This window comes from Desmodus rotundus, chromosome 12 (assembly GCF_022682495.2).
Source record: "Desmodus rotundus isolate HL8 chromosome 12, HLdesRot8A.1, whole genome shotgun sequence".
Classification (NCBI taxonomy): domain Eukaryota; kingdom Metazoa; phylum Chordata; class Mammalia; order Chiroptera; family Phyllostomidae; genus Desmodus; species Desmodus rotundus.
In genome coordinates this window covers 72,063,005-72,078,504 of record NC_071398.1, presented here as the reverse complement: position 1 = coordinate 72,078,504, position 15,500 = coordinate 72,063,005, and the positions used below count along the sequence as shown (strand labels likewise).

At 40.4% G+C, this 15,500-nt stretch overlaps 1 protein-coding gene across 2 annotated transcripts in view; it reads right to left on the bottom strand.

The window, feature by feature from the left end:
• Positions 1-4,757: 4,757 nt before the first annotated feature.
• The window catches only part of FAM72A (family with sequence similarity 72 member A), an 11,812-nt gene continuing 1,069 nt past the window's right edge, over positions 4,758-15,500 (bottom strand). The window contains exons 1-4 of one of the 2 annotated variants that reach the window (XM_045182821.2): positions 14,202-15,177; positions 12,022-12,099; positions 9,116-9,240; positions 4,758-5,907 (exon numbers count right to left, since the gene is read on the bottom strand). In XM_045182821.2, coding sequence (XP_045038756.1) covers positions 5,813-5,907; positions 9,116-9,240; positions 12,022-12,099; positions 14,202-14,353 — 450 coding nt within the window. In that variant the 5' untranslated portion in view covers positions 14,354-15,177 and the 3' untranslated portion in view covers positions 4,758-5,812. Of the gene's footprint in view, positions 5,908-9,115; positions 9,241-12,021; positions 12,100-14,201; positions 15,178-15,500 lie in introns of those variants that run through there. The other variant, XM_053916096.1, reaches the window with a different exon arrangement.

The following is a 15,500-nucleotide window of genomic DNA, read 5'->3' as shown; positions in this document are numbered from 1 at the left end:
CCAGGGCAAAGGCAATACATACAATTTTCACGATCAAGTGTTAAGTGCATCAAAGATAGGAAACTGAACTCGATTACCCTTTACCCTCAGAGTTATCATACTAAATCTGGTCATTTTAGAAGTACTCTCCTGCTTAAAACACCAATAACTCTACATTGCTACTGGATCAAGTCTAAACATACAATGGCATAGAATGTTCTTTTTTTAAAATTTTTATTTATTTTAAAGAGAAGGGAAGGGAAGGAGAAAGAGAAGGAAAGAAACATCAATGTGTGGTGGCCTCTCACGTGCCCTGTACTGGGGACCGGGCCTGCAACCCAGGCATATGCCTTGACTGGGAATTGAACTAGCGACCTTTTGCTTCGCATCCGGTGCTCAATCCACTAAGCCACACCAGCCAGGGCCAATGGCATACAATATTGTTTATATCAAGATCCCAAACTTCCTTGATAGTTTTATCTTCTAATTTATTCTTTCTTAAAGTTATATTGTATTGATTATGCTATTACAGTTGTCCTGAATTTTCTTCCTTTGCCACCCTCCACCTAGCACCCCCTACTCCCTCAGGCAATCCTCCCACCATTGTTCATGTCCATAGGTCATGGTATAAATTCTCTGGCTACTCTATTTCCTACACTGTACCTAACATCCCCATGGCTATTCTGCAATTACTTATTTGTATTTCCTAATCCCCTCACCTCTTTACTCATTCTCTCCTACCACCTTCCCATTTGGTAACCATCAAAATGTTCTTGGTATCCACAATTCGGTCTCTGTTCTTGTTTGCTTAGTTTGTTTTTTAGTTTCAATTGTTGATAGATACATATTTTTTTGCCATTTTATTGTTTCTAGTTTTGATCTTCTTCTTTTTCTTAAATAAGTCCCTTTAACATTTCATATAATAATGGTTTGGTGATGATGAACTTCTTTAGTTTTTCCATGTCTGGGAAGTGCTTTAGCTGCCCTTCAATTCTAAATGTTAGTTTTGCTGGGTAGAGCAATCTTGGCTGTAGGTCCTTGTGTTTCACGACTTTGAATATTTCTTGTCAGTCCCTTCTAGCCTACAAAGTTTCTTTTGAGAAACCAGCTGACAGTGTTTGTTAACTTCCTTGTAGGTAACTAACTGTTTTTCTCTTGCTGCCTTTAAGATTCTCTCTTTATCTTTAACCTTTGGCATTTTAATTGTGATGTGTCTTGGAGTGGGCCTCTTTGCATCCATCTTGTTAGGGATTCTCTGTGGTTCCTGGACTTGTATGTCTATTTCCTTCACCAAATTAGGGAAGTTTTCTTTCATTATCTTTTTCAAATAGATTTTCAATTTCTTGCTCTTACTCTTCTCCTTCTGGCACCTCTATGATGCAAACGATGGATGTCTTGAGGCTGCATTTTTTAAATTCTTTTTTCTTCTTGTTGGTCTTATTGGTTGCTTTTTGCTTCCTTATGTTCCAAATCATTGATTTGATTCTCAGCTTCATCCACTCTACTTTTGTTTCCCTGTAAATTGTTCTCTATTTCAATTAGTGTATCCTTCATTTCTGACTGGATCTTTTTTATGCTGTTGAGGTCCTCACTAAGTTCCTCAAGCATCCTTATAGCCAGTGTTTGAACTCTGAATCTGGTAGATTGCTTATCTCCATTTTGTTTTGCTCTTTTTCTGGAGTTTTGATCTGTTCTTTCATTTGGACCATGTTTGTCTCTCCATTTTGGCAGCCTCCCTGTGTTTGTTCCTATGTATCAGAAGGAGCTGCTTTCAGTCCATGTCTTGGTAGTGTGGCCTAATGTAGGGAGTGTCTTGTAGGGTGCAGTGGCACACCTTCCTCTGTCACCCAAGCTGGGTCCTTGAGGTGTGCTTTTCATGTACACCCTCCTCTTGTAGTTGAACCTTGGTTGCTGTTGGCAGATCAATGGGAGGAATTTACCCAGGCCAGTCAGCTGCAAGGGCTGGTTGTGACCACTGACCACCAACCTCTGCCCTCCATGGAGGATCAGCTCTGCAGGGGCAGGGTGGTGGTGTTCCGACGTGGTCTGTAGCTGTCCACTGGGTACGCTAGCCCTGGGGCTTCCCAGGTGGTAGCCAAGGTCAGCCCCCACCTGTGTTTTGCCCAGGGAACCCTGCCTGAGCTATAAAGCAATCTGAGTTGGCTGCTACTTGTGCTGGGATTAGAGATTCCCAGGCAAAGCCAAACTGTGAATCTAAACTGGCTCTGCTAGTTATGGGCCTGGGGCTCACTAAAGCCAGCTGTTTCTTGTTTGATAGGATTTAGGAAGTTGTGAAGCATGAGCCAAGGCCAGCCATTCCTATAGAAAAGTAGCTTAGGTGGGGTGGAGTCTCTGGGGATCTCCAAGGTAGGCCAGTGTTAGACCAGTTGATGGAGTCTCAAATATGGCACCAGCTTAACAGCTCTGTGGGGGAAGGGTTTAGAAAAGGCACAGTGGTCTCTGCTCACCTTGATGGTAGATGTTTCAATTTCTCCCTGTATACTACTGGTGACTTTCAAGCTGCTACCACAGTGCTGGAGCTCAGAGGGAGTGAGTCTGAGTAGGTGATTCCATGTGTGGATGTGGGTTCTTTAAGAGGAACTGCTTGGTGCTCCAGAAGTTTCTTCCAACTCCCTGCTGGTTTTTGCAGCCCAAAGTTGTGGGGGCTTATCTTCCTGCCACTGGAATCCTGGGCTGGGGGGCCTGATGTGCGGCTGGGACTCCTCATTCGCAAGATATCCCTCCCCATTTTTTTTTTTTGAAAGACTTTATTTATTTATCCTGAGAGAGGGATAGGGAAGGAGAGAGGGAAACATCAATTGTGGCTGCCTCTTGTGTGCTCCCCACCGGGGACCCGGCCTGCAACCCAGGTATGTGCCCTGACTGGGAATTGAACCGGCGAACCCTTGGTTCACAGGGCAGCACTCAATCCACTGAGCCACACCAGCCAGGGCTCCCTCCCAAAATTTTAATCACCACACGTGGGTGTGGGACCAGCCCATTCCACGTCTGCACCCCTCCTACCAGTCTGGATGGATGTGGTTTCTTTAATTCCGTATTTGCTAGACTTCCATTCAAGTCAATCTGGTTCTGAGTGATGATTATTCTGTATTTTAGTTATAATTCCGATGTGGTTGTATGAAGCGGCGAGCCATGTCTGCCTACGCCATTGTCCTGACCAGAAGTCTAATTTATTCTCATTACATATCTTGGCAGGTATAGGAGACCACTTACAATTTACCAAATATGTCAGGTACTTTTAAACTCTGGTCCATCTCTTTACACTGTTTTCTCTTCCCAGGACTCTCATCCCAGCTGGCAAACCCCTAACAGTGCTTCAAAGCCTGGCTCAAGTATCATTTCTTCTCTGTAGTTTTCTCAACTCCCACTCTCCTACTACACAGGATGAGTGTTCTTTCATCTATGGAGTCATTGAACTTTGAGCATGCCTTTGTTAAGTCACTTAACACCGTGCATCACAGATTCTGTTCTCTCCTCGGCCTACTGCATTTACAAGGAAGGCAAGCGTGTGCCTGCCATTGTGCAATTCTTGGTATACCACAGGAGCATAATATAGGTTCGTTGAATTGAATCAAACACAATCAAACACTAGAAGAGAACCAAAACATAAATGGATTTTCTAGTCCTAGAAATTATGTTAGGACTAGAAAGTGTGTGCCAAATTCATTCACACATGTGATTTCGCTTTTGGTCTTTGGACCAGAGAGAATGTAATTTGCTTTTATTAAAAAGCCGTGTCATGACTATGCTTCCCTAGATAAAACATTATGAATCCACTGTAGGCTTAGAATTGTCCCTCCCATAACCCACTTTGCCAAAAGGTAGCTGGGACTGGAACCAGTGGGAGTGGAACCCCATTTGGGACTTGCTTCAGTCAGGGCACCTCTGTCTTGCTTTTGCTCTTCCAGGAGCCCCACAGTCAACCAGGCAGGAGCAGAACGGAAAACAGATGAACCCTGTCGAATATAAACTTTTCCACATTCTCTACTTTAGCAGTAAGCTTTCTTTGCTAATTGAACAGGTTACCTGAAGCAGTATATAATGTAGTATGAACTTATATTTTTAAGTTTTATCAATTATGCCATCTTGTTTCAGAAATTCTTTAAGAAACCTTAAAGAAAAAAACCCCCAAATTGAAAACCAAATGGTTACACTCATCCCTTTGGTTCTTTTAGTGACCTTCTGTCAGTGTAGATGATCAGTGTGAAAGACTTTTGAAAGTTGCCCAGGCACTAGTGCCAGCGTTTCCTGGAGCATCTTTTATCTTGGTTTACATCCAATGTTTCTGTCAATGTCCACACATCACTTTTACCCTAAGACCCTGTGTGAGTTTGCTCAATCTTAAAATCCATCACTGAGGCCCTTGCCTAGGGAACAGAACGTGGCAGCGGCTCTCCCGCATGTATCCGGGCTAAATAAAACCAGGGTGGATGAACATCTGAAGTTGCTCAGGAGCAACGGCATAAAGATGAAGAACATGAGCTCTGGAGTCAGTTTGTCTGTCTGAGTTTGAACCTGGCCAGGTATGTAAATCTGGACAAACTACTTCGCCTCTCTGTGCCTCACCCGCCTATTAGCAAAGAAGGGATAATAACTGTACACAGCTCTTATTGAATAAGTGAATTAAACGTGTAAAGCATTTACAACAGTGTCTGGCACATGGTAAGCACTCGATACATGTTAGCTCTTATATTCTATACGTTTATATTTTTACATAAGAAAAGTGGGTACAATAAAAAAAACTATAGGAAGGCTGGTCATTTTCAAGACAAAACTTTATTTACAAAACTGCAGCTCAGTCTGCTTTAGTATCACTATTGACAAAACGTCTATAGCAGAGACACTAGTTGAGGCGATACATTGATTTTAGCTACACATACAACCAGAATCCAACACTATCCCTGCTTCCTATTTCTGTGTGGTTCTGAGTACAGCTTAAAAAAGAACAAATTCTCTTTAGAATGTACAATGGCTTAAACAAACCACCTCTTTAGTTTCTGGGTTTTTTTTTTTCCCCCCTATGTAACGGCCGGGACTGAGACTACTCATCTAAAATTTGCTATTCACAGAGAAAGCCCTAGAGAATGGGATAACAAAGACAGAGGTTCAGTTTCTCTGGCTTTCATAATACAATATCCATATGATTTTGGAAGGTAAATAAATAACATTGGTAAACAGTATAATTGATACTTTTCTGATAAATTCATTTATTTAAAATTGTATTGAAGAATCAAGAGGATTTCTCCATATGTTTAAAAATTCATTATATTTCTTGACTTACAAAGTATTGTTCCATATTAAAGTAGTTATCACCAAATGAACATCTGATAACTAGTACCTATGGAGACCTCTTAGCTTGTTTTTTAAAATTCTTGGTTAAGCTTTAGTTCCAAGTTGAGCATCACATATATGTACACATGAATTTATGTGTGGGTACTAACGCCCCTTACTCAGGAATGTAAAGTAATGGTACCTGGCATCTAGCTTAAGAAAAACTTCCTGCCATTGGGAGGTAGCTGAGTGACGTGAAAAAAATCTTCTCCTATCTAAATGTAAGAATACACCTGTACTGGGTAGAGGAATAGAAAGAGGGAGAAAAAGAAGTATAAGTAGAAGAAAAGAACTATATTGGCCCAGATTAAACTCGGGTAATTAATTTAAGACAGCAAATAAATAAACCAACAAATGACCAATTTTTGTTTTGCAAAAAAAGAAATCACTGGAAAATCCTTACTAACAATTTTAAAGTTGATCCATTCATACATACTTTAAATAGCAGAACGTTTGACTATTTCATCTGTCATAATTCTATTCATCTAATACACTCCTCTGCTGAGATATCTAACCCATCTTCATCTGTACTCTCTTCTATCTCTGGCAAGTTGCCCCAGAGTAGGAAGTTAATACCTGGAAATAAAAGTTTATAAAATTATTTGGTGCTCACTACAGTTAGATGAAACCTTTTACGTTAGCATTCTTCTATGAAACCATAGTGTTAGCAGTAAAGAGAAAAGCTATGAAAGAATGTAGCACAAATAAAATTATATATTATTATTTATATAGGACATAAATAGTCTTAAAACCCTTTTAAGCACAGACTTGAATTCTAGAATCTTGCAAAAAGACCTCAGGAGTCCATTTACTCAAATTCTGCCACCAGCTACATCATGCTGCGGTAACTTTACAGTCATACTTTTTCAATGTTAATGATTTTTGAGAATGGAGATCTCACAAGATCCTTTTAGATTACGTGTCTCTTTGGAGGGTTCAGGGAAAAGACCTGAATACATCTCCTCATTTCCTCAACAAACATGGAAATAGCTGGTGCCTTTTTTTCTGATAAAAGGAAAAAAGAAAAGCAAGGTTCTGGAGCCAGTTATAATATACATAATCCTTGATGTACGTGAATTTTAGTCTAGAGGCTGTGAAAGTGGAACTGTAAACTTTAGACCAGGTAGGAGCAGTCCATACAATAAACAAAACAACACTCTAAACCCTCATTGTGAACGGACAGTCAGATTTCATATTAAAGAATCTAGCACAGGTGTTAATATGTAGAATAAGACCACATATATGGCAAAGGATAAAGAGATTGTTTATTCTGGGCACGTACTATGTTATAAATCGACAGAACTAAATTGAAAAAAATTAACCTTTAGAAGAGCCAATGAAGTCCAGTAAGAAAGCGAATCTCGAGCTGTCCAGCTGGCAGTGTGGGCACAAGGAGGACTCAGCAAGTCTGGACACTCACTCCACACATACCGAGACTGTGGCTACATAGTGGAATGGAGTGAGCCAGGATCTGGAGATTTGGCCTGAATTCAGTTTCCACCTCTTACTTACCAGGACACTATGGGTGCCTGGTACTTGTACTACAAATGCATACAACCACAGACTGTATATATTATCATTTTGTGTATTTAAATTTTTACAATATGCTATTATATGTATATTTTTTAATCTGCTTTTTCATTAAAGATATTTCTGAGATCTACCTATGCCCATATGTGCAGATTTAGCTCATGTCCTTTAATTTCCGTAGAGTATTCCACTGGGTGAATTAAAAAAAATTACATATATGGCAAGTATGACCCATCACTCATCCCTTCCTCTAATTGCCCATTTTAAACAGGTGCCCAAGGAGACATGTACAAGAATGTGCCCTCCTGCATCGTGGAAGCCATCAACTGTCTCTCTTGGCTGAGATCCTGGGATCTAATCAGGCAAGAAGTTAGCAACGATTTTAGCATACAGAAGCCTATCAGATTATTTTCTGTAATTTTTTTGTGTGTGTTTGAATTGTTTATAATAAAAAACACCTTTTCCCCCAACAATAAATGGTGCTTTGCTTCTGGTAATATGCAGTGAATGTAAGGGACAATTAGAACCCTTAAAGGTCCATGGAGAGCTGAAATGAACGTGCCTCGAGGGCATTTGCCAAACCCAGTGACTTTGAGTTGAGGTTCCCCAGCTTCCTCAGGCAATTTTCAGGAGGTCAGCTCTACATGTGTAGGCTAGCCTAGAACACAGGCTTCTTGGGGCCCTTTCAGTCTAAACACTCTAGAATTTTATAAAGCTTATGTTTGTATTCCTTTGATGCTGCTGATTCAGGTGTGTCAAGGACAGTTCCGACAGCCATGAGAAACCCTGTTTTATAGCAAACGTCCAGAAAATCCTGCTTTAAATCACAATATTAGGGAGAAGTTTGATATTCTTGGAGTCAATACATAGACACGAGTAGCTCAGCACAATTGGTTCAAAGAAGCAAAAATAAACTAAGAGATTGGATCTGACAGAAGCAGCACCTTCCTTTCTCTGTTGAGAAGGGAGGAAGGAAATCCTGTGATACATCTGTTTCTCATGGATTAGATTCAATGCGAATGGAAGAATGTTAGGCTTTGATCTTTGAAAAGCTGACCAATATTAAAAAGTAAATCAAAATTGAAAAATATCCACCTTGTTTTAAATTCCGTGAAGCAGGAAAAATGTCAAAGCAGAAACTTCCTTTAATGTGTCCCATGAGCAACACAAATATAAAGCTAAAAACCTAAATTAGAAGCTCGTATCTCACCTAGGGAAGTTCAGGTAAGTCCTTGATCAAAAAAAAAAAAATGTCCTTCTTAACACACTAGACTCTTAAATTAAGAACCACACCCCGGCCCCCAGAGGCTGAGAGCCACAGTTAAATGCCAGTTGATAAAAGCAAATCAGAGTCTCCAAAACCCACGCATCATTGGAGGTTTAAAGACCCCGACAACCTCATTTACAGTTTGTGATATTTTCGTAGTCTGTGAAGGCAAATCATACTTTTAAAAAAGGTATTTTAAGTTCTGAAAAAGACTAAAACATGTATTAAAAAACCTGAGTGTTGGTGCCAACTTGGACTGTCCATAAAATTCTTCAAACTTGTTCTAGAAACTAAAGTTCTATAAACTGTAATTCCCATTAAAAAAGTCAACTTTTGGATGTCAACTTCGTCTGTTGTGTAAACAGGTAACAGACATTGAGAATGTGTCTGTAACAAAACTGAATGACTCTAGACAATATGAAATGTATTATTTAAATATATTTTAAGGATTGGTTGTATATTTTCCTACTAAATAATTAGTATAACACATTGGTATTAAATATTTCCTTTGACTAAAATTCCATCATAATTTATTAATATAGATGTCAAAATGTCCACTTTTACCCTAAAGCAATATACCAAAGACCGAAGTTACCTAGCCATCTCTCCTCCCAACTCCCCGGGGCCCCAGGCTCCCCACTCTCCCTTTCTTACACACACACTTGACTATTAGACCTAAAATCTTCCAAAATTCTCTGGGGTCGTATTATGTATCAAGGCAGCAATTAAAATGGTAATTTAAAAAGGCCCAAGAAATCCAGCTAAGTTTGAGGCTCTTAAGTACAATGGTCAAAACAGAAATGGCAGTGAATTTTGGCTGGTAGTATCCGCAGGTGAATGTTTGGGATAACACGACTGATGTTTCGCTTTAGTGGATCCAATGAAGGAAGGAGGTCTCAGAGGGAACCCTAAAATGACCCATTGGGATTTCCATTCAGACAGTGATAGACAACCGTTAGAGGAATGTCTGAGTCAACTGTTTCTTACCGGTAGAGTCTAGTCTGTTAATACTATAGACTGCCTGGCTGTGAAACATCCAGAAGTGTCCATTGTTACAGGAAAGCAGGCAGGAACAACACGGAACAATCACATGATAGCCTACAATGTTCCCACTGAAAAAGAAAGTAAATATTGTTAGATGCCCTGTAATACCTGGCCATGTAAGCATTTTTTTGTGTTAATGTAGATAATATAAAGATCCTATTTCCTCCTACTATCCTCCATTGCTGGGATCTTAGGGATGCAAGTTTCTCTAATAGTGATTACAGTTCTATTGTCAAGTGGGAAAATAGTCTTTAAGGGAAATACTACTAACACATGTCTATTTCTTTGCTAGTATTACTTTATGCATTTTCCCTTCAGAAGCTAGCTTCTACATGGCATGAGGTTGTGATTTGTTCTGTAAAGCACCCCAAATTGATGTGCTGTTCACACGAAATATGTTAAATAAATTCAGATCAGTGACAGGTAAAAGGGTTTTGCTATCCCCAGGACAGTGGCAAGCTGGGTTCTTACATGTCCTAGTTCCACTCCAGCACCTAAAAACCGTTTGGACAGATGGAGGAATAGGAAGACAGCACAAGCCCCTGTAAACCAACACAAGCTGGCTGCTCTCATTTTACCTTCAGTGTTTTTGAGAGAATTCAGAAAAAAAGCAAATACACAGCCTCTAGACAAAGTTGCAAAAGTTGTCACTGTCTTCAGGGTTATGCATCTGATTATAAGCACCTTACTCTTCCACAGATTTCCCCCCGTCCGGTTACTACTAAATGGAGCGAACATACAGGGTAGGTTGTAGTTAGCACTTTAAAAAAAATGACAACATGACCTGCTTATGCCTTGAGTTGTAAAAATCTTATTATTTCTCACCCTGTGAGGTGTGGGAGCCAGTCATTTTTGTGAGGCTCTATAAAAATACTATGTGAAAGGTAGCAGACCACCTAAAATAGGTCTTCTAATCTTAATCTGACTGAAAGGCAAACAAATGAAAAGTTGTTCTTGGACTTTGTAAGACTATATTGCAAGAGTAAATTCTATGGCTTTAATACTACCCTTATTCATTCATTCAACTGTTTATTGACCTTGAATTCTGTGTTAGGTACTGTTGCTCTAAGTGCCAGGAATGTAGTGGTAGACAAGGTTTTTGTTCTCATGAAGCTAATATTCTAGTAGGGACATGTCGGATCATTTTGCTCCCTTGTTAAAGCCCTTCAGTGGTTTCTCATTGGCCCAAAATGAAAATAAACAGTAAACTGCTTCATACCGAGGTCTAGATCCAAATGCGGCTATTGAGCCCTTGAAATTTGGATATCCTGAAATGAAATGTGCTGTTGAGTATAACACACATACCAGATTTGAAAGACAAAGAATAAAAAATAGAATGTAAAATATTTCATTAATTACACGTTGAAATGTATTTTCATTATATTGAGTTAAATAAAATACGTGATTAAAATTAATTTCACCTGCTTCTTTTTACTTTTTAAACTGGGGTTACTGGAAAATCTTAAATTCCACCTGCGACTTGCGTATTTCTGTTGGACAGCGCTGTTTGACTACACCTCTGACGGACTCGCACTACTCTCCCCAGGTGGTCACCACGTCTTTACCACACTGCCATCATCTTTCTGTTCCTCGAACATTTGAAGCTTCTTCTTGCCTTGGGTTCTCTCTGTCTAGAACATTCCTTTTCTGTCTCTTTCTCATCCTTTAGGATTCAACTCTTGTGAGAAGTCTTCCCTGATCATGCTATCAAAAATAGCTCTTACCCAGCCTCCCAACCTCTGTAATTCTCTGTCATTATTATTTCCTTTGGAGCACTTCTTAGCCTATTCAATGTCTCATTTATTTAAATATCTTATTGACTGATTGTGTTCCTATTAAAATACGTTCAAAGACCAGTGTCTTTGTTTTGTTTACTGTTGTGTTTCCAGCCCCTATAACAATGACTAGCACCTGGTAGGAGGACCTCATTATACAATTTGAATGAATGAATAAAACTAAATAGTCATTAGCACAAAAGAAGAGTTTGCTAATTTAAATTGTTAGGATTACAATTTATAATCCAAACTCCATTTAAATGAGAAAATCTAAACTTCTCTCTAAAATGGGACTCACAACACTTACATCTATGTCTCAAAAAAGTCCTGGCCATTGTAGCTTAGTGGATTGAGAGCAGGCCTGTGAACCAAGGGGTCATGGGTTTGATTCCTGGTCAGGGCATGTGCCTGGGTTGTGGGCCAGGTCCCCAGTTCTGGGCATGCATTGATGTTTTGCTCCTTCTCTTTCTCCTTCCCTTCCCCTGTCTACAAATAAATAAATAAAGCCTTTAAAAAATATATGATAGTAATAGCTTTGACCTGTGTGGCAATTTATGGTTTATGAAGCCTTTTAACATTCATAATTCATTTGATCTTTACAACTCTATAAGGCAAACACCAAAGATATTTTAATTACTATCTTAAGAAGATAGTTCCTATCTTCTCAAGCTTATCTTCTTAAGATATAGATTAAATAAGGAATCGGTTCCAGAGGTTTAGAAGTTTAGGGAGTTTATTCAAGGTCACATAGAGAGTAAGGGTAGGGCCAGGGCTCAAACCTGATTTTTATAATTGTAAACCAAGTGTCTTGTCCCTCTAAAGTACATTGCTTTTTTTCTAAAAATTAAAGCAGACATTTGTCAATGAATTTTTTAAAATTTTAAACTTACTTACAAATTTAAAGTGTCACAAGACCCTTTAAAAAAAAATAGCTCTAAGTAGCCATGGTTTTTCAATGGCTCTTTGCACAGGTTATAACCAGAGCTTGATGCAGCTCACTGAACCTTTGCGTCTGCCCTGGTGTCAACACCCCTCTCCCAAGCTGAGGGCTATCTAGAATACTGCCATAAGTACCATTTTAAGCAGGCGATGTCCTTCAGTTTACATTTGCAGATTTCAGTGAAATAGCATCTTCCAATTAAGTCCACTGTGCTGGAGAGGAGAAAGTGTAGAGATAGTCAAGTATACTTTTTAAAAATTGTAAAACACATACAACATAAGATTTACTAACTTAACCATTTTAATGTATCGTTCAGAACTGTTAAATGTATTCGCACTATTGTACAACAAATCTCCTGACCCTTTTCATCGTGTAAAATGAAAACTCTATACCCATTAAACAATAATTCCCCATTACCATCTTCCCCTAGCCCCTGATAGTCATCATTCTACCTCCTGTTTCCGTGAATTTGACCACTTTAGATAACACATATAAGTAGAATCACACAGTGTTTGTCTTTTTGAGACTGGTTTATTTTCACTTAGAATAATGTCCTCAAGGTTCTACCATATTATAGCATGTGACAGGATATCCCTCCTTTTTGAGCCTGAATAATATTTCATTGTACGCATATAACTCATTTTGTTTATTCATTCATCTAGTGATGGACATTTGGGTTGCTTCCACTGCTTGGAATAATGCTGCTAAGAACATGGATGTGCAAATATCTTTCCTAGGTCCTACACTGGATTCTTTTGGATATATACACAGCGATGGGATTGCTGGATCATATGGTAATTCTATTTTCAATTTTTTGAGGAACTGGGATGCTTTTCCATAGCAGCAGCCCCATTTTACACTCCCACCAACAGTGCACGTGGGTTCCGATTTTTCCATATCCTTGCTAGCAAATATTCTTTTGATCGTGATTTAGTATGAATTTTGCAGGCCCAAAGAGCTAAAAGAGAGTCTGAAGTAGAACTATAGTATATTTTGTAAGAGTCAGTTAATATTTGTGAGCTCACCGTATGACAAACCTCTTGTGTTCATCAATTCACACACATTAATCCATACTGTTATAACCTCTACAACAAAGTGAAGACAATAGGAAAGACCCGACTCTATTCTAAACTCTGGTCTAACCTCTAACAATGCACATATCTGAGCCCTCCTTATGACTGTCTTATTTTTTATCACAACTATTGTAAAGATGAATGGGTCAGTATTTTAGTCATAGGACCTTTGTAATAGTAGGTTCCAGATTTATTGTCTAGTGCATTTTTTTTTGCAACACACCACACACACATATATATACTTAATATTAACATATTTATCTTTGCAATATGTGGCTTTGTCATTAGTCATGACTACACTTGAGCCAATTCAGAAAAGATTTCAAAGGAGGAAGGGTTCTAAGCTTTCACTATATTGAAATTTTTTAAGTTTTTATCACTATGATGAAATTCATTTTAAAGCATTATGACTATTAGCTGCCTCTGGCTTCTGTTCAAAGAATAGTTATTCATTCATATTTTGGATAATTACTCTTCACTGATAAAGATTCAATAAAGAGCTAATCCTGAAAATCATGTAAGGGCTGTGTTGACTATGGAAAGAGAAATTATCTTTGAGAGCTAGAAAAAGGTATATTTCAGTCAAATAAAATTGTTATTTTTCCAAACAGAAAGCAAATTCTTAAAAACTCTACCCCTGAAAGTGGGTAGTGACTGAATATAGAATTTAAAAAAGATTGAAATACAGAAGTGATTGCATGATATCCAAAATAGGCTTTATGGGAGACAAGGATTATTTTAGGGCTGTCTCTATTTCATCCCATACAATATAATCTCTCATTCAGAAAGATTTTTGAGAATACTGAATTATATGAACAATCTGATTCAGCATGCCAATTGTAAACAATGGTAGGAAACACTGAATTTTTTGGTGTAAAACTATGGATGAAAACGGAAAACCTGACCTAACAGTACAGGAAAGCTCCCCTGAATTTCCGTAGAGTCTGGGTCGTCGCCTGGATCCAGTGCGATAGGACAGTTGGGCAGGGCTTAGCGCCAGGGATCCAAGTTAAGGGACGGGGTCACGTGACCAGAAGCATTACATCAGGACTGACCACTCCGGCTAAACCACAGACTTTGTCCAGACAGTCTGCCCACTTAGTTATACTCCAAGGGGTTCATCAGACTGGTGGGAGTGGCTGGAACACCAAAATAATAATCTCCTTGTTGACTCCCAGAGGTCCAAGCCATCAAATTTTCCCATTTAAAGGCTACCGTTGCCCGCCACTAGCATGACTTACTTGGTAGGAGGGATGTCTGTAGAGAAAAGGTCTATTTCAGTATCAGCCAGCAAAACAGCCTTCATTCCCCTGGAGCTGAGCGCCTGTTTACAGAATTTGCAATACAGGACGGACACGTACCGGTCCTTGAAACTACAACTGCTGGTAGACATGGCGTCCCCGGAAGGATGAGGGGTGGGATTTCGAAAATGGAAACGAGGGCGAGACCCCTCCTAATTTGATTCCCCAGGCTAAAAATACACTTGCGAGGCCCCAAGCTTTTCTGATCCCTGAAATTGGGAAGGAAACGAGTTCTTTTCTGTTTTCCCCTGGGAGGTTAATAGTAATATTGAGTAGGAAGAGGAGAGCAGCAGCAATTTTGGCTTTCCTTTGAACTCTCCGCGAGGGGAGTGGAGTTTGAAACGGGGAGGGCCAGGCTGCAACTAGCGTGGGGAACTTCTCTGCCGTTTTCCCTTCCTCCCATCTACTCTAGCTCCCGCCCCTTTAGCAATTCCCTAAGCGTATCCAGTAAAATCTCTTTTAAAGCTTCTCCTTTCTTAAGCCCCTCCCTCGGAGAACTCGAATTCGTTTCTGTCGGATCGCAGACTAAGCCTCCCCCCAACACGCCTCCACTTTGGAAATCTCTCCTCTCTCCCCAGGATTCGGAAATCCCGAGCTCTTCCCACCCGGACGATCCCTGCTTCTGTTCAGTCCTCCCGCGACCCTCCTCCGTCCGGCTCCCGCTGCGCTATCTCCCGGCAGACCCCAGCGTGCCGGCTCTCGCGTCCCCGTCCCCGTCCCCTCAGTTCTCCCTCGCGCCCCCAGCCTTCCCCACAGGTCTCTCCTGGAGTGGCCGCTCCAGAACGTGCGGTGGAGGTGGTGGGGAGGGGTGGAGGTCGCTTTTTGGGGCTCAGTCGGCGTTGGTGTCTCTTGTCACCCAACACGTCGTTTTGTGCCCCTTCCTCCGCTCTCTCTGCTTTTCCAACCGTCAGTTTGAATTTCCAGCGCCGCGCACCGATTGGGAGAGTTAGAATTCGCCCACGTCCCACATTGGAAGGCTCGGGAGCCCCTTATGAGATCTTAGTGGTGAGAAAACCTACGCCCCGCCCCAGTAACGGTGCCGAGATCAGCTCGACTTTCTGGTTGGCCTAGCGCGGCTCTGCCGCCAACCTCATTGGCGGATTGCGTGAGATTTGGGCGGGCCTTCCCAGTGAGAGAGGCAAGACGCCCTTCGCGCTTCTTATTGGAAGACGTTCTACAGTCCACACTGGTCTCTGCTCTCTATTGGCCAAAATTCTCTGCAACTCCCCTCCTCTCACC